General features: G+C 35.4%; 3 protein-coding genes across 3 annotated transcripts; 1 reads left to right on the top strand and 2 right to left on the bottom strand.

The window, feature by feature from the left end:
• Positions 1-4,869: 4,869 nt before the first annotated feature.
• Positions 4,870-5,910, top strand: LOC145095102 (uncharacterized). The gene is made up of 2 exons (XM_079033043.1): positions 4,870-4,912; positions 5,348-5,910. Exons 1-2 carry the CDS (start codon positions 4,870-4,872, stop codon positions 5,908-5,910), a joined length of 606 nt encoding a protein of 201 aa, XP_078889169.1.
• A 3,476-nt stretch (positions 5,911-9,386) lies between these two features.
• On the bottom strand, positions 9,387-12,306 carry IWS1 (Transcription elongation factor (TFIIS) family protein). Its single transcript, XM_079029538.1, has 10 exons — positions 12,135-12,306; positions 11,493-12,024; positions 11,097-11,216; positions 10,786-11,006; positions 10,572-10,701; positions 10,346-10,486; positions 10,168-10,262; positions 9,985-10,050; positions 9,740-9,890; positions 9,387-9,642 (listed from the first exon to the last, which is right to left on the bottom strand). The coding sequence occupies exons 1-10, from the start codon at positions 12,152-12,154 to the stop codon at positions 9,544-9,546; spliced, it is 1,575 nt and encodes a 524-aa protein (XP_078885664.1). The 5' UTR covers positions 12,155-12,306; the 3' UTR covers positions 9,387-9,543.
• A 2,040-nt stretch (positions 12,307-14,346) lies between these two features.
• LOC145091748 (DNAJ heat shock N-terminal domain-containing protein) lies at positions 14,347-16,394 on the bottom strand. Its single transcript, XM_079029537.1, has one exon. It carries the CDS (start codon positions 16,320-16,322, stop codon positions 14,610-14,612), a length of 1,713 nt encoding a protein of 570 aa, XP_078885663.1. The 5' UTR covers positions 16,323-16,394; the 3' UTR covers positions 14,347-14,609.
• Between the last annotated feature and the right edge of the window lie 6,429 nt (positions 16,395-22,823).

The following is a 22,823-nucleotide window of genomic DNA, read 5'->3' as shown; positions in this document are numbered from 1 at the left end:
AATACTTGCCTAATATAGTTGCAGCCTTAGACACTATTCCAACACTATTAGCGGATGGGCGATTAGCAGGATGATGTTTTGCGAGGGTGGTCCGACAAGGAGATAGACCACTAGAGTTTGGAGAGTCAAATCGAGTATCGTAGCGGCAATTGGGTCTGTCCTTCTTCGGGGTCGGGAGTTCCTGTTAGGTTTAGGTGTATTTGAAAGAGATTGTTGTATGATATGAGGTCCTTTCGATGGTGCTTCTCGGATTATTGGGCTCGACCTATGTGTTGATAAGGAGCGATTTTGAGGGCGAAATCTATCAAGTCGGGGAAAATTGTAACATCCTGTTCTAGATAGTTTTGTGATTTATGTCACGTGGGCCTTAATCCGAGTATGAGAAGTTTTTAAGGCTTTGAAAGAGAAATTTTTAGGCCGTTTTGGAATGTGGGTAAGGTAGGTTGTATGATAAAAGAGTTTAGTTTCTGCTTTAGAGCCCAAATGTATTGTTAAAGGTGTTGGTTCGGGTTTTCATGAATTTTGGATCTGAGTTCGAGTGGGTTTAGGAGGAATAAAGTTGATAGAAGTGTAGGGTTTCTCGTTACCTTTTCGTGGATATAAGGATCATCGGAAACGGATCTATAACGAAGAAGTTATGGCCTTCAGAAGTTTTGTGGTTTCAGGCTTAGCCGAGTACACTGGGCGTACACAAAGCGTACGTTGGGCGTAATAGTGAAGAAGGAAGTACGTTGGGCATACTTTGGAGTACGTTGGGAGTACTGACCATGGGGGTCGCGAATGTTCTTCGGAGTATGTTGGGCGTACGCTGATCAGACCTGAACCCTGTTTTAGGGTCTTAGACCCTATTTAAGCTCCTTTTCTCATAACCTAACCCTAATATCTTCAGCCTCCACCCCTCTAAACCCTAGAAATCGACCCTAAGCCTCCATTTGAATGATTCTTCAGCATTTTGGTGATTTAGTGATTTTTTAGTGCATATTGTGGAAGAAGGAGTTCCTTGAGGAAGCATTGCTTGGCTTGGAGCTTGTGGATCCAAGCCCTAATCAGGTTGATCTAGCTCCAGAAAGCGTAAAGTTTGAATCTTTGTGGCTTTTACATGTGGATCTAGTGGGGTGATGACTTCTTATGTTTGGCTTTTGAAGAAGAAGGAGCTTTGAAAGAGAATAGCTTGAGCATCTAGCTTTTGGATCTATGTTCTTCTCTTGTTGGTGCATCTTCCAGAACTATCAAGTTTGAGACTTGCTTATTGTTGTGCTAGTTTTTGTTTTGGGTCCATTTTGGGGTTTTTGGCCCCAAAGCTTGAAGCTTTATGAGTTCTTGAACTCCAGAGCCTAATATATGTCCATTTAAGTGTTTCTAGTGGAGAGGATTCATAAAAATGAGGCCTTGGACATTGGAACCACCTCATGCATAAGATATGAGCATTTTTCGGAGTAAAGAGTAAGAGTCTTTGTGTTTGGGACTTGATCTGCCATGCGAAGGCTTAAAGTCTCGAGCTTTATTATATATGAGCCTTTATGGAGACCAGATCTAAGAGTATAGCTATGGTCTTAACGGATTAACATCAAGGGAGCAGAGATAACAATCCTGGACGTACACTGAGCGTAATTCTAGTACACCCCGCATACTGACCAAGCGTCCCCGATGGCCAATCTGAATTCGTGAGTACGCTGAGCGTACCATGGGAGGTATGCTCCGTGTAACCTCACTGTGGACTTTTGGGCTAAGTCTTATTTTGGGCCTTGAGTGTTGGGCCTGGAGTTTGGACGGGTTGCAATAGAGTTTTGGACCAGAGGAATATGTGTGTGTGTGTATATATATATATATATATATATATATATATATATATATATGTGTGTGTGTGTGTGTGTGTGCTTTGGACCCTTAAGTGGGCTTGCCATTTAGATTTGAGAATTTGGGCCTCAGGAAAGTCCATTTATTATTGGGCCTTGATGGGCCGAATGGGTTTAGATTATTGATGGGCTAGTTAGTGGGCTACCTTTATACCTAACGAGTGAGAGTTTGGACTTAGTTCCTAATTGGGTGAATTGTGGGTTTGGCTCAGAGATAGAGGTCGGTGCGCAGCAACAACGTTTTTAGGGGTTGTTCATCATCCGAGGTGAGTCTTGTCGCTATACTTTACCTAGAGTGGTACTTATGTGTGACCGAAGGGTCTTATGTGCTTACATTGAGTATTATGTTATCCTGCCTTATGTTGTATGTTGTGCATTATGTCTTTGTGATTTATGTTATGTGAAGTTTACAGACCGGACCAGAGGGTCCAATGAACCATGGGACTGGAGGGTCCCACTGAGACACATTGACCGAAAGGTCTTACAGTGATATAGCCTCGAGTGGCTAATGAGTTATGTGTGTGGTATTTTGGGGAACTCACTAAGCTTCGTGCTTACCATGTTATGTGATATGTGTTTTAGGTTTTCTCAGGATCGCGGGAAGGCATGGGCTTGATTGTACACACCAGAGCAAGAGTTATGTTTTGAGGATCATGGAGTACGAATCAAATAATTATGGAGTTGTGTTTTGTAAATTAAATTAATGAGATTTTTATGAAATGTGTTACGAGAATTATATGATTTTAAAATGATTTTTTTTTTGAAAATTTACATTGTTACAACCTAAACAATGGATGAAATGGTTTCCTTGGGCAGCATACTGGTATAACACATTATATCACTCATTAGCTAAAGAGACTCCGTTTAAAATTATGTACGGTCGTGACCCCCCACGAATGGTCAGTTATGATAACGGTATGGCTGTTACTTTTAATGTAGATGATTATCTTTGGGAGAGAGATGGGGTGCTGGAAGAGCTTAAAGAACATTTGGGATGAGCGCAACAAGTGATGAAACCACGTGCTGATAAAAGAAGGCGGGATGTAGAATATCATGTCGGTGATCTGGTTTATTTGAAATTGTGACCATATCGTCAAAACAAGGTGATAAGGAGGCGTAATACCAAGCTATCACCCAGATTTTATGGCCCTTTTAGAGTTTTCGAACGGGTGGGGAAGTTAGCATATCGTCTAGAGTTACCGACTTCCTCTTCCATTCACCCAGCTTTTCATGTTTCACAACTTAAGAAAGTTGTAGGTGACCAGAAGGTTTTATCCACCTTACCGGATGGGTTGACAGATACAGTGGAAGTACTTGTTGTTCCGGATCAGGTGCTGGACTCAAGAAGAAACCATGGCTTAACAGAAATTTTGATCACATGGAAGGATCTACCAGAATTAGAGGCGACTTGGGAGGAAGCTTCTGTGATACACACTCAATTTCCTGATTTCCACCTTGGGGACAAGGTGAATTTTCAGGGGCAGGGTATTGATACGAATAAGGAGAGATGGGGCAAGGTGTATCGAGGCATAAGACCAAGGGGTGATTGGTATTTTTATTTAAATAAGTAATCTAGTTTTATCTTTTCTAGTTTCCTGGAGTTTAGGAGTTTCCAAGTTGACTTTTTATTGAAATAAGGGGTTTAGGGTCGGCTAGGTTTTTATGCATGAATTACGTTTTGTCTTGTTTTGTGGAGATCTCTCTGAATCTCAAAACCTTCAGAGCCCCATTTTTACTTTCTTAAGCATTAAGTTAATCGTATTTGAGGTTGTTATTCAGTTCATATCAGATTATTCTTGAAATAAAATTGATTACAACTATATCAAGCAGTAATGAATGTGAGTCTTGAATTCGCTTCATTTTAATTTTTATCTATGTACCTTTTTCAGGTTCTATGATGTTTTGTATATTGAAGAGTTGCATTGAAACAAAAGTTGCGAGCCAATTTGGAATCTTGTAATAGTAAGTTTCTCCTTTTTACCAAGTTTCTGCAATTTACCCTTCTTTTGTATCACCTCAATAATAAAATGTAACCATGGTTAAATGATAACACTTCACTCGATATCAATGAAGCTGATTGAATATATCCATCATGCTCGTGAGTCATCAATATCACTCCCATCAGGTACATGATTACAAACATCAGCTTAATAATGTTTTTTTAGAACAATGTGTTTAAATGATGTTTATACCCTTCCCTGATAATAGATTATATGGTTGACTTAGTAGAAAATTTAGTATTATGCTACCATGAAATTTAATAAGTATTTGATTTCAATTTACCAATTTAACAAAGAAAGTAATTAAATATTACATCATAGGTCCTGGTAAGGTGGAAGATACGAGCAAGTTGGGTGACTAAAGATATTTATGCCCCTGGTATTACATCGTTACCAGAGCATTTATGAAAAAAAAAACTGGAGCAATGACATTTATGCCCCTAGAAGATTGTTGGCTTTTAAAGATAGTTATGGTTGTTGGTGGATTGCTGGAATGACAAAGGTGGAGTAATGACTTTTCCATTGGGCTAATTCCTTGGTGACCATATTAAGTACAAAAGAAACAATAATATATAGTTGTCTCATAAAAGCCTCTTTGCTTGAGGTTAGATGTTTCTTTGATTATCAACTCATATAGTACCAATCTGTCTCAAAATTAGTTGGGTTTTTTATATTCTTTTACATTTTTATATTCTATTATTTTGTTCAGACTGAAGTACACGACTATAATCCCTAACCACACAAAATGGGATTTCATCAAAAACTAAACATGCTTGTGAAAGAAAGCTTGCATTTTCGATAGATATCTTCTCCATTTAGCATTAAGTTTTGCTTGGATTACATCAAGTCCATGAATCATGAATCATGACACCTGGTTATACATATTCATGTCATTACCTAACAAATCAGAAGAGTTACCTCATGAACTTAAATCAACTCAAGGAGAATCTTTATCTGAGCATGGACCTACAAAGCAAGCAAAGGGTATTGTAGTCTTTGAAGAGAAAACATAGATGGAAATCCGACAGATGTATAAATGGGGATGGGGGGAAAATGGTAATTCGTCTTTGAAAATAATAGCATTGTACCCCTCCTGCATCATTTTTAATTTTGGACCATTTTACCCATCCTCCCCCATTTGTATTGAAATGTTTTCGTGTTGTTGTATCTTGTCTGATCCACACTTTCAATCATATTTTGAACCCATTAAAGTGCTTAATAGCTTAAGCACTTATTCATGAAAGTTGTTTGTTGGAAATAATAACATTGTACTTATTTTCAATAAAAGTAAGATAATCAATATTATTGTTTATACATTTGTCAACCTGTCCGCCGGACGGGTATGACACTAGTTCTATATGTTGTTCCTAATGGAAGTAGACAAGACATTGTCAGTGCTTCAATAAGTTCCTCCTATATTTGGTCAAATTTCAAGGTCTTAATATTAACAAAAAAACATGAGGTTAAGTCTTTAAACATCTAATATTGAAGAAACATCCACATTTGCAAACTGGATTTTGAATATAGGTGAAGGAAAGGTTGGTGGTTTAAACGATGGTGAGACAATTATTGATATACCATATGATATTCTCATTACAGATTCATCGGATCCTATTGGTTCATTAATTACATTTGTCTATCCTTCTATTATTGAAAATGCCAATAATCCGATGTTTTTTCGAGAAAGAGCAATCCCTGCATCGAAAAATGAAGTTGTCCAAGAAATAAACAATCGTTTGTTATCATTATTTCCTGGAGATGAAAAAGAATACTTAAGTTCAGACAGTGTTTGTCATTCGGATTTTGTACACGATGACTTTGACAAATCTTTATATTCTCCTGGTGTACTAAATGGCCTTAGACCTTCAGGTTTTCCAATTCATAAATTGGTATTAAAAGTCGGTGTTCCGGTTATGTTATTGAGGAATATTGACCAGTACGGTTTGTGTAATGGAACAAGGTTGCGAGTTATAGCATTGGGTAAGCGTGTTATAGAAGCAGAGATAATTTCTGAAAGTAATATAGGAAAACATACGTTTATTTCAAGAATGTAATTGACCCCTTCGAATAAAATGATTCCTTTCACCTTTTAGCGAAGACAGTTTCCACTTGCTATATGTTTTGCGATGACAATAAACAAAAGTCAAGGACAGTCGCTATCAAATGTTGGTTTGTTTTTTAGACAACCAATGTTTACTCATGGACAGTTGTATGTTGCATTGTTTAGAGTTAAAAGTAGAGACAGATTGAAAATATTAATTTTAGACAATGAATGAAAGCTTACCAATAAGACATCTAGTGTTGTATTTAAAGAAGTATTTGAAAATTTATGATTTATAAAAATTATTTAGAATATTTCATTAATGGTTTTTTTGTATTTTGGGTTCAATTACATACTTATTCAATAAAGTCATTTACTTATATATATATATATATATATATATATATATATATATATATATATATATATATATATATATATTAATTATATGGTTTACACATACATAAATCTGTAACTAAATGCATAACCAAATTATAGATAATAAGCCTTCTATTCTAATAATAAAAAAACATAGTAAATATTATATAGAAACAATAAAAATATATAATAAAAAAATAAAGACAAAACTACACAAATGGTCCCTGTGGTTAGCTGAAAATTGTCACTTTGGTCCAAAAAGGTTTTGACTAGCACCAGAAGTCCAAACTTTTCATTTTGTTGCGAGTTTGGTCAAATTTGCTTTGAACTTTTTTATAATGACGATTTTGCCCTTGCTTTTTGTTTTTTCATTTTTTTGTATTTATTTAGATATTTTTCTTAGTAAAAGAAAAATTAAAAAGAAATTAAAAAAGATAAAACTCTCTCTCTCTCTCTCTCTCTCTCTCTCTCTTAAAACCTTAAAAGAACTATCCACTCCCATTATCTTTGCTTTGAGCACTAGTTATGCAACTTGGATGAATGTGTGGGACAAATAAAAAAAAAATCTGACAACATGTGCCTTGGTTGTAGTCACCTACATCCATTTTTTGTTCTTTGGAATCAAAGAACACAACAGTTTCATCTTCTGAAAGATTAGTTTCATCATCTGAAAGATTGAACACTAGAATCCATCATCATTTTTGAACCTAATGTCTATTGCCCTATGAAATTTCAGAAGAATGATGTCGGAATTCTCTGACATGGAGGCAGGAGGAGAAACCCCAAAATATGGAATAAATTACAATTATCTTCATCTTCAAGGTTAGAAATAATAGTTGGATTTTTGATTTGGGGATGAAAGGTTCGATCAAGATCCCCTCCTCCACCCACTAGAAATTACAACCACCATTAGACAAGCATAACGCAAGTGCGATAGATGCAGTAGATAAACGAGAAACTTGACGCGTATGAAACCCTAGGTCGCCGCCTTGCGTCTTCTCCGTTACCCAGGTTTATTCACTAAGCTTTAACGAGGGGGGGGGGAGAGAGAGAGAGAGAGAGAGAGAGAGAGAGAGAGAGAGATCCCTTCATCTTCAGATAAGGATTTTCCTGACGGAGGTTGGTGATGTCGGAGACATTGAGGGCTGAAGGTAGGGTTGAAGGTGGTTGTGATTGAGGTGGTGGCAATGATGATCCTTCTTCTTTCAAGTGTTTCATCGAGCACCTGGATCTTGGTTTGACCTCGTCTCCTCCGGCTCCAGCAACTGCTATGGCGGGTGAGATATTGAAGGTGGGTTCCAAGTTCAAGAGCATTGTGCTGGAATATTTTTCACACGATAAACACACACTCAAATACAGAAAAGAGAGAGATAGAGATTTTTATTTTTTTTATTTTTTTAAATCTGAAAAAACAGAAAAATAAATAAGAGAGGGAGAGAGAGAGAGAGAGAGAGAGAAAGATTTATTTTATTTTTATTTTTATTTTTTATTTTTTTAAATCTAAAAATCAGAAAAAAAAATAAGAAAAAAAGAAAATCATATTAACATGGGCAAATTCGTCATTTTGAAAAAAAATCAAAACAGATTGGACCAAACAAGCAATAAAATGAAAACTTTTGACCTCTGGTGCTAGTCCAAACCTTTTTAGACCAAAATGACAATTTTGAGCAAACTACAGGGACCATTTGTGTAGTTTAGTCAAAAATAAAAATAATGTGCTCCACATACAATGTTTTACCGTAAAAAAAACAATAAAAATCCTTATTTTAATAAAAAAATAGTTTTAGTCTCCTTTTGACATGTGTCATCCTATTAGGCCTCCTAATTAATGAATATTTTATTCTCATTTTGCCATGTGTCACCCTATTATGTCTATTAATTAATGCATGTCACTTGTCAACCTATTAATTATCAATTTCAAATTTTAAATTTCTCACTCTAATTACATTAAATTAATAACATTAGAATAAAAATAAAAATAAATTTAATACAAATTATAAAGTGATATTGTTTCACATATTTATTTAAATTAATGATTAAAATTTATATAACTAAAAAAATCTCTTAATTAATAATTTATTTAAGATAACTTATTAATAATTTTGAGTTTTTACTATAAAATTTTGATTAATTTTGTAACCATGGTTCCCACAGATTATAAACTAATATATATAATAAACAAAGGTAATGTGCTCCAACTGCACACACATCGGTGAAAAGGAAATGAAAACAGTAAAAAAGACAACTCCTCCCTCTAATCATCCTAACCTTTAGGCTAATAGTCTTTGTTCTTGTATATATAAACATACAAACAATTGAGAAAAAGATTTTAACCTCAAAAGTAAAGGAGCCTAACCCAAACTCGTAACCCATGTATATCAGCGATCTTCAATTTTTTGGTAGGCACCTTCCTTTTATGTGGTTGAGCCGTTGAGGGACCCACGTATTTTTAAAGAAACTCATTTCAATTTTTCAATTTATTATGTATAGAAATTATTAGATTATTGGGTGCATCATCACAATTTATAAAACATTTGGAACGTTCAATAAACCAACTAGACATCATAAGTCATAACATGCAAACATAAAAAACGATTAGAAAGCTTGGTTATAACGGATCATCAATTAAACTGGTGAGACTCGTGGGTCCTAGAAAATATTTTATGGATTTTGACTTAGGCACGGAGCGTTTGGAAGCGTTTGAGAGCTTCTAGCTTCTAGCGTTTGACAAACGCTCCGTTTTAAACAAAAAGTTTCGTTCGGCACTATAAGCTTCTAGCGTTTAGTTTAAACAGAACGCTCCAAATCTAAATGCTACTTCATGTAGCGTTTAACAAAACGCTACAAGCTACCCGCTATAAGTCGCCCGCTACCAGCTAATGTTGCCGAACACGCCCTTATAATATTTGGATAATGACATTATGATAAAATTAAGCTGGATTGCATGACATTACCTAAGTGAGAAATTGGAGAAAATACAAATTGTTATGTCAAGGAATGGTGCTCACTTAAATTTGATCAAACATAGTCAAACACCTAAATTAACCACTAAACACATAACAATAGAATTTCATCCACGAAAAGCAATACTATAAATTTAATCATACAAAATGAAAAGAGTTAAATTCATTTATAACATAAAAAACATTGCAAAACATTAAAATTTTGCAATTTTATCATACACAAATAGGGACGACTTCCGCCTGAAAAAAAAAAAAAAGGAGTGATATTGATATTGTCGGGTCATTAACTAGCTTTTAGCAGCGGCCTACAAGTACTTCACCATTCCACGGCCCTCCACACTTAGCTTAGTAGCTTGAAGCTGTTTCTTTTTAGGTGCTTTCAACTGTTGCAACCTCTTGTTCATCTGTGTCATCAATTGCATAAAAATATACATATATATTATTGAGATTATAAGTTTAAGATTTAAAAAAAAAAAAAAAAAAAAAACACAAAACACATACCTTGAGGCGACGCTGATCCTGCACAACTTGTTTAGCCCGGGCTCTAATTTCATCAGGATCAATCTTTGATTGTGGGCGTATTATAAAATCTAGTGGCATTGCTTCAGGCCTTGATGTTAGTCTAGAAGATGAATTTCCAGATTTTGGTTCCCTAAATTCATATTCTAAACATTTTAAAACACATAATCAAACAGAAAAAGCACACATAATCAAACAGAAAAAGCACACATAATCAAACGACTTACTGAGAATATTCAGCCAAATCCAGATCATCATCTCTTGAATGCATCCCTGAAGCTTTATTCATAGGCCTATTAATAATAGGGAGTAGCAACATATCAGAAGAATAAAACTTGCTTTTTATCATTAATCATTAACAATAAATATGTTACTACACAAATTAATGTATTTGAAGTTGAAAAATATACTTTTTCATTGTTGGCCGACGCATGGGTGGCATTCTCTCATCTTCATAGTTTCGCATGTCCTCAAATCTTGTGCTCTTATTAAATATTGGTCGACTCTGCATTGCATTTATAAATTTAATCATTACATAATAAATAAAAGAGGGAATTTTAATTTTATTCAACATCCATATATGCTTACCCATTTGTCAACCAAGTCTTTAGCAAGCTTTCTATTGGATGTGGTCTCTTCATCAGATTTTGACAAGAACATAATAACCTTTCCAAGCCCACTTTTCTTTAATTGCTCTCTTCTATCATATTGATCTAAATCAATTGGGAACTGGAGGATAAGAACAACTCATAATTAGTTTAGTTACACCAACATAAAAAAAAAGGGATATAATTAATCCTGGTTTATTATATACCTCGGTTAGGATCTTCAATATTTCTGCACGAATGTTTATATTGGGCAAGCTTCCATCTGGAAGGGGTTCAAGCCAATTTTTCAAAAGAGTTAGAACTCCATGATCTAGAAACTCTAATTGAAGTTGTTTCCTGCATTAAGAATTTAAAAAGGTAAATGATATAAACAATATTGTGAAGCAGATGTTGAACTTTTGCAAATATAAAAGACTTTACTTAGATAGTACTTCAGTTAGAAGTGGCAACTTTCTGAGTTTATTAATAGCTGGTTTTGATTGTCTGTTTAGCTCTGCATCTTCTTCTGCTACAACTTCAAGTTCAGCCATCACATTTTCAACAAGTAATGCAATCTCTGCAGCACTTTTCTCAGTCTTCTTCTTCTTCTTACCCATCTTGAACATGTCCTTGATTTCATCATCTTCTTCACCCTCCTCGGCCTATATCATTATAATATTTAGCTGAGAAAATAGTAACAGATGCTAAATACATGCAACTTACTTCATATATACTATGAGTGAGCTTCTTACCTGAGGAGCACGGCTGGGAGAATAACCTCCATGGTCGCTTGCATATCGATCAGCTGGATCAACACCGGTATCATCTATGAAGTTATCATCATCTAGCATTCTTGGACCCTCTTTGTCATCCTGCATCAGTCAAGCAAAGGCTATCAGAAAATTACAGTGTCAAACACAACAAAGTTCCTTCCATTATTGGAGGTGGCAGGGGCGGTTCATGGCACCCAAAAGCCATAGAAAAACAAATCTTTAAGTTGCACAATCAAGAGAGATTAATATTGGGATGAAACAAGTTTTGTTAGATTAGTTAGAACAATGTACTTGACAGTGTTCGTAACAAATTATCCCCACGGAATCCAAAAGAGAAGACACACAGAACTCAGCCAATTTGCAACTAAAATGTACCTCTGAATCGCCACCAGCAATTGTATCCCACATCTCTTTAACTTCTGCATCATCCCCACCAGAACGCCCACCCCTTTTACTATTTACCTTAAATTTCGACCCACCTTTCTCATTCGATCTCCCTCCTCTATCCGAGAACTTGGAAGCACTCAACTTCTTCTCCCTCTTCTTGCTACTACTCCCACCGCCACTGGAAAACTTCTTCCTCTTCCCACCGCCACTGTCTGAATCATCCCTGACAAAACTCGCCATTTCATCCTCCACGTCATCATCAATCGCGAAATCCGGCAAGGTCTCCTCCGCCGTGCTCTTCTTGATTAACCTTTTACGGGGCTTCGACTTCGAATCGGATTCGTTGTGAGCCGGCGTCGGAGACCGTTCCTGCCTATTACTCTGCCAATCATTATCTTCCAATTCATCATCGAGATTGTCATCAAGGAGGTTTTGATGTTGATTGTTGTTATCATCACCGTGATCGGATTGAAATCCGTCGTCGTAATCCATCAACGGCTCGCCATCTTCATCGCGATAGCTGAAAATTTAAGAACAAAAAGAACACGATTAAGGTCGTATGCATAACCTAACCCTAGAAGAATCGTAAGCAAAAATAAAAAACCTAGATTAGAGAGCACTGGAACTTACGGATCGTTCTCGTAACCCATTGTGCAGGGGAATTTAGAAATCACGAAGAAAGATGGTAAATATATAGACAGATGAAGTGAAACGAAAGAAGAGATGAACGAAACAGGATGAGAAGAGGGTAGAAGCCTGAGAATCTGAACACGATTATATACAGTAGGGGCAAATGGGAGTTCTGACCTTTGAGAATAGAACAAACGTGAGGGCTAGGTATTCTAATAGGTATAAAATGGAGGGACGTACATTGTAATAAAGCATAAATAAAATATATATGGAGTAAGTTACATATTTGATCCCTCGGGTATATCATTTTTCGAAATTTGATTCAAGTTGTACATTTTTATCAAAGTTGTTCTTGTGGTTTTATTTTTGTTAAGGATATCATCTCTCCCAAGCTCATGCCGTTGGAAAGGTTGCATTTAAGTTAAACGGTTAAACCTTGCAAAATCACAATTTCGCTCTTATTCCGTTATTTAGTTACTATTTATTATTGTTAGTAAATTAACTGCAAAAGTTATTCATGTAGTTGGTTTATTATTATTTTATTTTTTTGTCCCTTAAAGAATCAAGGGGAGGATGAAGCCTAGAATATAAAACACAAAATTTACCAACAATAAGTCCTCCAATGGTACCAAATAACTTAATGGTACCAAATAACTTTATTAGAGAGTATAACATGAGGTTATCACTTTATTCACCAATTTCTACGACACAAGACATTTTGAGCTAAGTTTAACTAGACCGGTTAGTAAGACTCAAAATGAGAGTTTATACTTTAATCGACTTCTTTTTCATCGATTTCTCTTTAATTCAATTATATTCTTGTTTCAGTTTCTTGAATCCTCCAACTTTAAGCTTCAATTTGTTGTTTTTGTTTTTTTACCGTATTTGAGGATTTAGAGCTTCCTCCTATTCTTTCAAGAGCAAACACAAATTACACTAGCTCTCTTGACTAAATATGAAGGTGAAGACTTCTTTTACTTATTTAATTCAAGCAACTTTTCATTTACTTGCAACTTAGGCCATAGTTTTCAAGCAACTTTTCATTTACTTGCAACTTTTCTAAACACAAAAAAACTGACAGTTTTGGCTTGGTTTCAACTTTTCGGTTTTGTTACATTAATTTTTGGTTTTCGGGTTCGGTTTTGCTCACCCATTACTACAAATCTACAACAACAATTATCTATCATTACTTTTTTAAAATTTTAATTTCCTTTGAGAAGGAGCACAAAGAAGAAACGTGAGTGATCAAGACAACAAAAAAATAAAAAATAAAAAGAAAATTAAAAAAAATTCCAACATGTGTAGAACAACTATGGTAAAGAAGAGTACATATTGAGGCGTCAAAGGTGTAATCCACCGTAAGAATCCTTGTTATCGTTGATTTATATTGATATCTTGATGTACTAGGTGTAAGACCCGTAAAAGTTGGAAAAGTCTCAAGATGTTATGTTACGGCTATGAGTGATATGTATTGTCGGTCTACTATATGTGTCTGAATCTACAGTAGGTGGCACCGAGTCATTCCTTGCTGGAATTGAGCTCCATCAAAGTTGGATACTTAGCCCCTACATCTTCACCTTGATTATGGGACAATGAGAAGAACCGATCAAGAAGAGAGTCTAAAGATAGATTTAGTTTAGACATTAATCGAAGACATTATCTCATATAAGAGGGGGTGGAGGTTTATCTCTGAGCTTCTAACTGCAATACTTTTCTTATTTATTCCACTTTTTACTATTAGCTCTTTCTACTATAACTCTATTTAACTCCTCCCCCATCCCCCCTTGTTATCAACCATTGTTTGGTGCACATAACTTCTCGCCAAAGGTCTTTTATGATATTTGGGTATTGTTGTAAATAAAATGGGTTATATTCAACATGTTATTCTATCTCATGATGGAATGGAAGAAAAAAAAAGCCGGCTAAGGAATAAAAATTAACAAAATGGTCCTTTAAGAATGATCCATTCCATTTCTTCAGACAAAACAAACTTCTTTTTTTCATCCCTTACCCAATTCCATCATACCAAACACTACCTTTAAGTTCTCCCATCCAACAGAAGCACATAAGCTAAGATACAGCAGGTTGTGAATAGATTATTCATTCCCCACTTATTCAAAGAGCAAACCAAACACACACACACACACACATTCAGAAAACTAGCTTTAAGATCAATGAGTATTTGCTGATGTGAAATATGTGATGCACAATATAAGGTCCAAAGTTTGGGCATTAATGCAACATAACTGTGTTCATTATAGTTTAAGCTTATCATAAATAGAAACACAGATTTTCTATCCATTTGATGCATGATTTGCATACAAATGCAGTAATCCAATTCATAACTGGACATTACAGGGAAAAATTACCTCTATTCCATGCCTTATTCCATCTGAAAAAACTGAAAAATATGAATTAATAGAGAACTATACATACAAAAGTTAATGAATTGTGGAAAACCAAATACTATTTCTGTCAACCAATAATGAGTAGATCAGTAGGAAGTGAGGCAGGATCTAATTCCCAACAATCTCCTGAAAGATCTTTCACCTCTTCCCCAGAAAGCTTCCTTGCTGGAATCTGATGTGAAAACAACCCAGCATCATGTTTTTCAAGCCATCTGATAGCACGAAACCCAATCTCTCTTCTCCTGAAAATTGTTTTAAACCCATTCACCTTTTCAAGGTACCCCATGCTCAATCCATGTACCTCACTATAACTTGTCAAAAACACAACTATATCATAACATCTTTTGTCTTTTGTCTCGCTATTATAAAGTGCCCACACTGAACCCTTCTTAGGATAAATCCTGTAAACCTCTCTTGCTGCTCTTTCACACTCCACGATATGTGAAAACACATTAAGTGATCTTACTAAAGTTTTCTTGGAAACCTTAAACCTTCCGCAAGATACATGAAATCCAGTCCTTTCCAAATTAACTAACCCTTCATCACCATTGCTTTGGGGGTCCAACCAAGACATGTCCACCTCAAATGGATGTGTTGACACCACTTCATTTATTAAACCATAATGCCTTGGCATTCCATCATCATCATCATATAAACCCCATATTTGTCCTTTCTTGAAACTCTTTTCTACTCTTCCTTTATCAAAATCATAAAAGTCTGAGTCTTCCACTGTCATTATCTCAAGATCCTGGTTCTTCTCTTCTCCCTTTGTCTCGTTTCTTGAATTTTCCCTCTTTGATCCACTTCTTTGTACCTTATTTACTTTCAACTTCTCTTTCGATTTACCATCGTTCACATTTGTTTTCACTAATTTCTGCATTTGAGCTAATGTCATCATTTCTTCTTCATCACTGTCATTCTTTCTCTTCCCCTTCTCCTTCAATGTATTATTCACAACTCTTGAATGCTTACCCCCATCTTCCGTTTTTGACCTTTCAATCCTTTTTGATTGCTCGGACCTCTTCATGATCTCTCCAACACTACTCATTTTCCTCTTGGATTCGCTTCGAGTTGAGACCTTATCACTTTCACTAGTATCAATGTTTTCCTTTTCATCGACCACCACTTTTGTATACCCTTTCTTACCATCATCCACCTCCACGGCTTTGAAACTCTTCTTACAGCTAGGGCACATCAGATTATGCCCCAAATACTTCCTTTCAAACTGATGCAACAGCCTACAAGTTGAACACGCTGTCCAAAAAGTGTCTAGTGTCACAGCATCACCTCCCGGATCCACTCCCGCCTCCGCCTCTGCCTCGGTCTGTATTGCGATTCTAAGCTTCATATCATACTCTTTCCTCCTAATCTTGTCAGACAGAACACTAAACGCTTCGTTTACCAACTTAAAGGCCTCTTCGGAGGCGACAAACTTGTTCTTGTCAGGATGCAAAATTAGGGCTAGTTTTTTATACTGTTTCTTAATTAAATTGATGTCAGAAAAAGGTTCTACTTCGAAAATCTTGTACCAATCAGGCGTTCCAGTAGTTTCTGTGGTATTTTCGGCAGCGCTGAGTATTTTGAAGGCGGTTAGCATTTCCGAGACGCCGTCGAGGGTGGGGCATAGACGGTGAGCGCGCTTGGCGTGCTTGATAGATAATTTGAGGTCGGAGGAACTGTAACTTTGCTCGGCTAGGGTTTTGAGGCGGAGGGATTCCCATTTGCTGATGCTTTCTTCTTCGAAATCGTCGGCGGAAGATGTTGCATCCCTGACGGCCATTTTCTCCTGGTTATTGTGGTAAGCACAGTCGAGAAGGGTATTACATGTAAAAGTTCTTCCAATTTACCAGGACTTTGGAATTGAAACAACGAATTATTTAAGTTTTGAAAAAAATATATATAATATTTCCATTCATTTTACAAGAAATCTTAAATTTTATTTTTTTTGACAGTAAAAGTCAATTACCGGCAGTTTTTGATATTTTTATCATTTTTTTCCGGTTAGTCAGTAATTATGACTTTTTTAACAACAAAATAAAGTTTAGGACTTTCTTGTCAAATTATCAATTAGGACTTTACTGTCAAAAAAATAAAGTTTATGACTTTTTTTGTCAAATCGTTGAAAATATTAGGACTTTAGTGTATATATAATTTTTTTGGCTAAAAATTTAATGGTATGATACTCTTTAAGCATAAGAGTTATTGAAATCTTCTCTAATCAGCTAGATCCTATTGAAATTCTTTACGTTTGTATCTTGTTAAATCGTTTTTTTAATCTCAACAAACCGACATTGACAAAAATTGAGATAATCAAGAAAGAAAGAAAGAACCAAGGTTGTGTTGGCTTTTTGCAGTCTCAAAAATGGAGAAATTATAAACCTAAAAAAACGAAATTGTCCTAGCTTTATACAAACACAAACAACACATGCCTAGTCAAAAGGGTGTGAATGTGGAGAAGGGAAAGAAGGGCAATTTCGGTTTTTTTTCGGTTCCTTATTTCTCCATTTTTAGGGTTGCAAAAAGCCAACACAACCCTGGTTCTTTCTTTCTTTCTTTCTTGATTATCTCAATTTTTTTCAATGTCGGTTTGTTGAGATTAAAAAAAAACAATTTAACAATAAGCAAACGTTAAGGATTTCAATAAGATCTAGCAGATTAGAAAATGTTTCAATAACTCTTATGCTTAAAGAGTATCATACCATTAAATTTCTAACAAATATATATATATATATATATATATATATATATATATATACACACACACACACACACACTAAAGTCCCAATAAGTCCTAAACTTTATTTTTTTGACTGTAAAGTCCTAATTGACAATTTGACAAGAAAGTCCTAAACTTTATTTTTTTGACAAAAAGTCCTAATTACCCGCTAACCGGGAAAAAGGGGTAAAAATGTCAAAAATTGCCGGTAATTTGGACTTTACTGTCAAAAAAATAAAGTTTAGGACTTTCTTGTCAAATCGATGAAAATATTGGGACTTTATTGTATATATCTCTTGAAAAAATGATAATAGCTAATTTAAGTTTTGAATAATGAAAAATATATTTGGAATGGTTATTTAGCATTAAGATACCGTTTTTGATGGTTGGACTTGGACAAGATTGGATCGGATACAATTGAACTCAATAGGTTTAAAAGTGAATTGAACCGAACTCAACAAATTATTTGCAATGAGTTTGATATGACAAGGACAATGAAATAACAAAATTGTATCATTACTAAATTATCCTCGTTATTTTTAAATATGTATAGATTGTTTTTAATCTTTTTTTTAATCATGCTTTTAATTATAAGTCATATCTAACATATAATAAGAAAAAATAACCCAAACAAAACTCAAATAACGCGGATTTGATAGATCTATCTTAGGAACATTAATCTTCCATTTTATACTTTTTTCATATATATGGGACGTGTTTGGCACGTAGCGTTTGAGAGCTTCTAACTTCTAGCGGTTGACAAAATACTCTATTTTGAACAGAAAGACTCGTTCGACACTACAATAGAATAAACACTCATTTTTATAAAGTTACATCAAAGTCAAACCATTTTGTTCATAACCATAACTCTCATGGGTTTTATGTACTACAACATCCATATGGTGCAAATACAACTCTAATGTTTTAGCTCATTTTTTTCTCTAATTATACATGCAATATTCATTTTCCAAAGCATGAAGTCTAACTAGCATGCAAAAGTGATATTTGAATCATAAAAACTAGTTAGAATATTACCTTTTGATGTAGCTTGTAGAACTTGAACTTAAAAGAGCTTAGCACCCCAAGTGTGATGCCTCAAACAAGTCACAAACACCAGTAAACAATTATAGGACAATGAGAGAGGTTTAGGAGACAGAAAATCGGCTAGCCCTTCTTAGAATGCAAGTGGTAACCGATTTTAGAGCTTAGGGTACATATTTATAGTGTAGAATTCCAATAGTCATTTGTAACCCTAATTCTTACACTTAAGCTTATGATCCAACAATTGATTTGGACTAACACTTCATGGACTAACTCATAAGCTTAGCCCATCACAAATCAATCATGGAGCATTAGCTCAAACCATATGTATCACTGATTTACATAATCAGTCCCTGTTAATTTAATTACTCTCTTTTGATCACTAAATTAATTCTTGATCAATACTAATTAAATAATATGATTTATCAATTAATATATTATTCTTATAATATATTAATAAATCACAAATAACCTCTTTCTCAAATATCTAACCTATCAAATTGTTCTGATGAAGGCAACACAAAATGGACAATGCTACTATCGGGTCAAGTACATACCAATTATAGTTATGGGCTTAGACACCTAATCCAACAGTCTCCCACTTGGATAGGTCTAATAACTATAACTGCCAATGTAACTTCAGAATCCGATTAGTAATCGTAGCTCTTAAAAGTCGTTGTCGAACTCTGATGCGTCCATTAGATAAGGGATGATACAATCCTCTGCTCTTCAAGATATCGTGCAGACAAATACATGAAACATAGTCATACTCATTGTCTTGTAGTTTGTTTCCCGGTTTCAGATTTGTTTGACATAGAACTTAATTTAACACATCACTTGAGTCCTGACTGGGCCCGACACATAAGTCAAAACAAAATCATCGAGAGGCCCAAGATATCGCTTTTAATCCTCTTAGGATAAAAGGAATAGATTAACTTTGACTTATATGCTTGTACTAACTACTAGTTAAATCATAGACAATAATACGTTTTATAACATCTAGTTGCTGATGTGGTTTCATACTATCAATGCACAACCAACTCATATATCTTGGTTTGAAGATTATACGATATTATCGTCTCACAATCACTCGTGATAAATTCCATGAAGTGATTCATGTGAGCGAGGGTTTAGTCCAATACTCAAATCTTATTTCAAGAGCACTCATGAATGTTTGTAGCAAACTTTTTCTATGTCTAACACCTTAGAAAATCTTACAAAAACCCATTCATGACAGTCTACTTTCATAACCTACTTCCAAAGTATGATCGAATGTGGATGGTTTGAATAGTCTTATTATTCTGGAAGTCAAAACATGCAAAATGGAACAAAATTGTAAACAGTTGACACAAGATAGTAACTTTACTTATAAATAAAACTCCTTTTATTCAATCATCAAATGTCAATTACATTTTAGATATTACAAGTTTCTAAATATCTATCTAATCACAAAAACTAATTTCGTCCTTCAGCCCGATACTCCTAGCGTGCTGCAATTGCTTAACCCTACTCAGTCCATTCGTAAAGGGATCTGTTGGGTTCTCCTATGACGATACCCCCTTCATTACGAGGAGTCCTTCTTGTAACGCCTCGTTCCTAGTACGTAATTAATTTATTAAAGTATTTATTTTTGAGCTACTCGATGATTTCGTAGCCCTAACTCATCGAGTAGATGCCAGAAAGGATGCGGGGTTTAAAGGTTCTACTCACCGAGTCCAAGCATGGACTCGACGAGCAGGTCTGCCAGGAGGAGACCCTGTTTTCGGGGTTTTGAACCCTATTTAAGCCACTTAATCCCTTTTGGGCCTCCCTCACCAGCCTCCTTGTTCCCCAAAAGCCCTAATTCACTGTGAGTTCCATTGTTGAGAGATTATTGAGATTTTGAGTGTGTTTTTGTGATATAGAATAGAATTTGAAGAGCTTGGAGCTATCAAGCTTGTGGAAGAAAATCAAGATCCGGGATTCCATCCATCTTTGGCAGCCTTCTGAGGTAAAAAGTTCTCAGCTTGTTAACCCATACTTATATCTCCTTTAGTGTTGAATTATGGGTCTTTTTTACCATTTTGAGTAGGATAAGTTGCTTTTGCATGGGTTGTATGCTAAGCAATCCTTCTTTCTTGTGATATTTAGCCTCTAGAACCATAAAAGGGATCTTGAATCCGTTTTTGTCCAAGCCATGGTCATGTTCATAGAAGTAGGTTGCTATAACTTGACAAGGTGGCGGCTCGGAAGGAAACCCTAATTTGTAGGGTGTTGCACCCTATTTAAAGGCTTTAAGACTCTTGGATGGCCTCCTTACTAGCCTCCTCTGTCTAGAAAACCCTAAAAGAGTGTATCATGGTCCTAGTAAGTATGTGGGCTCATGAAGGGCCTTAAGAATTGATATTTTGCACATTTTTGGAGGATCCTTGAAGTTAAAGGTGCATAGCTTGGAGGGAAAACCTAGTTCCAGAATATCCCCAACCATTTTAGTCATTTGGAGGTATAAAGTTTATACATTGCTTTGTTATTATTTAGATCTATTGTTTTGGGGTTTTATCTTGATTTTGGGCTCATGGTTGAGTTGTCCAATAAGTTGAGTATTCTAGGGGTTGTCATGTTAGATCTAGCCATGTTATGGCCTCATTTGGATTAAAGTTGCAAACTCTACTAGGTCTTAGGTCCCATTTACGCATTAAGTCCTTTATTAAACCCATTTTGAGCTCTAGGGTTCCTTTTAGCATGCATGGACGTAAAGTTGGAAACTTTACGTGATTTTCCAGCCTTTGGGGACCAGATCTGCATATTAGGACTTTGTTTTGAAAGTTTAAGGGCTTAATGGGTCAAGCCCCACTCTAATGAGTCTAGGGTTTGGGTTTGACTCAACTTGGATGGTCCCTAATGGTAAAGTTGGAAACTTTACCCTTCTAGACATCATTTTGAAAGAGATATGAGAACTAGAGTTCCTAGATTCGATGGAAACAACTTAATGCATTAAATTGTTGGTTTCCTGGCTAACTCGGTGAGTTCATTAGTGAACTCAGCGAGTTGATGTGAGTTTTCCCGATTTGTGCAGTTAATGGAGAAACTCGGCGAGTTGGGTCAACTCAGACCGTTGATTTTGACATTTGACTTTAGTCTTTGAGCAATTTTGACTTTTAAAGGGTTTTAGGGTATTTTGAGTTGTGTTTAAGGAATTGCTTTTGTTTAGGGGTTGAGTAGAGTTGATTTTCGGAGCCGGGACCTTGTCAGCTATCATTTAGTATTTTAGGTGAGTATTCTCACTACACTCATGGGTCGAAGGCACCAAGGCCGACCTATTAATTGATACGAAATGTTTAGTAATGGAATATGTAATGGTTGCTATTTGAACTATGTGTGAAGTATGTGAAGACCATGGGAGGAGTCCATGTCACTTGGCAAGACCATGGGAGGAGCCCATGACTCGAGGATATAAGACCGTGAGGGTAGCCTATGACATTCCAAGTGAAGACCATGAAGGGAGTCCATGGCAACCTATTATGTATATGTGCATGACATCATATGGTTATATGTTTTGTGTGTTTTGGGAAACTCACTAAGCGTGTGCTTACAGTTTTGTTGGATGTTTCATGTACTTCTAGCTCTAAGGGCAAGGGTCCGGCTTGATGGCGCAACGTGCACTCTCCAACATTTTTCCCTACTAGTTATTATAGACACTCTGATCTTTTTGAATAATATGTTGATGTACTAAATTTTGGAAACAACTTATGATTAGAATTTCTAGTTATTAAATATGGATTGTTAACATTTAAATGAAAATTTTTGCTTGAAATTTTGGGCTATTACATGAGTGCTGACGGGAAAGGTGATTCGAAATGGAGGATGGTAAAGAAGAGAATCCCAACTGTTATTGTGTATTCTGCCCCACTGTGTTCTATGGTTTTGGGTTGGGCTAAAATTTTATGATTTAGTCCCATTGGATTTGGTTAAAGTTCTACCATGTTCATGTCTCATGTCCGTCAAACACCATTTGAAAAAGTCTTGTTCTGTGTCGTCCTGTCCAGTCCCACCTACCAAATGCTGTCTTATCAAGAAAAAAAACTTATTGCTTATTAACTTATCAGTTAATAAGTTAGATGGAGTTAACTTAGAAAAAAAATGAGCTATAAACTATTTTTATTTGAACATTATTTTAGTTTAGAGCATTGTGGAACAACTAATAAGTTAATAAACTCCTTTGTTGAACATTCCTAACTTTATATAACTTTAAAATACCTTTTTACAAAAAACTTACATTTCAACCTCGAATTATGGATCTTGGCTTTCGGACTGAAAAAAAAAACTTTCGATTTTGAGAAATCGATTCTTATATTTTTACTGAAATCTAACATAAGGTAAAACATAATAAATGAGAAGTAGACACCACATAAGAACTTAAAGCAACGTTTTAAGTAACTTGTCCAGATTGGCTGGTTGGACTGGGAATCGAATGGTTCAACTATTAATGATTTTATGTTTATTTTCTAGACAACGAACCAACCATTTTTTTTTTATAAAAATATG

This window comes from Lactuca serriola, chromosome 3, assembly GCF_051521515.1.
Source record: "Lactuca serriola cultivar US96UC23 chromosome 3, Lser_US96UC23_V15, whole genome shotgun sequence".
Taxonomy (NCBI): domain Eukaryota; kingdom Viridiplantae; phylum Streptophyta; class Magnoliopsida; order Asterales; family Asteraceae; genus Lactuca; species Lactuca serriola.
The sequence above is the reverse complement of the archived record's forward strand: the minus strand, read 5'-3'. Positions and strand labels throughout refer to the sequence as shown.

What these genes read in the sequence shown, in the direction of transcription:
- LOC145095102 (XM_079033043.1), top strand. Translation starts at nt 4,870, where the DNA reads ATGGAAATCCGACAGATGTATAAATGGGGATGGGGGGAAAATG. An exon ending in ATGGGGATGGGGGGAAAATG is followed by an intron (nt 4,913 to 5,347) that starts GTAATTCGTCTT and finishes CTAATATTGAAG; the next exon opens with AAACATCCACATTTGCAAAC.
- IWS1 (XM_079029538.1), bottom strand. Translation starts at nt 12,154, where the DNA reads ATGGGTTACGAGAACGATCC. An exon ending in TTGCTGGTGGCGATTCAGAG is followed by an intron (nt 11,217 to 11,492) that starts GTACATTTTAGT and finishes TGACTGATGCAG; the next exon opens with GATGACAAAGAGGGTCCAAG. An exon ending in AGGATCAGCGTCGCCTCAAG is followed by an intron (nt 9,643 to 9,739) that starts GTATGTGTTTTG and finishes TTGATGACACAG; the next exon opens with ATGAACAAGAGGTTGCAACA.
- LOC145091748 (XM_079029537.1), bottom strand. Translation starts at nt 16,322, where the DNA reads ATGGCCGTCAGGGATGCAACATCTTCCGCCGACGATTTCGAAGAAGAA.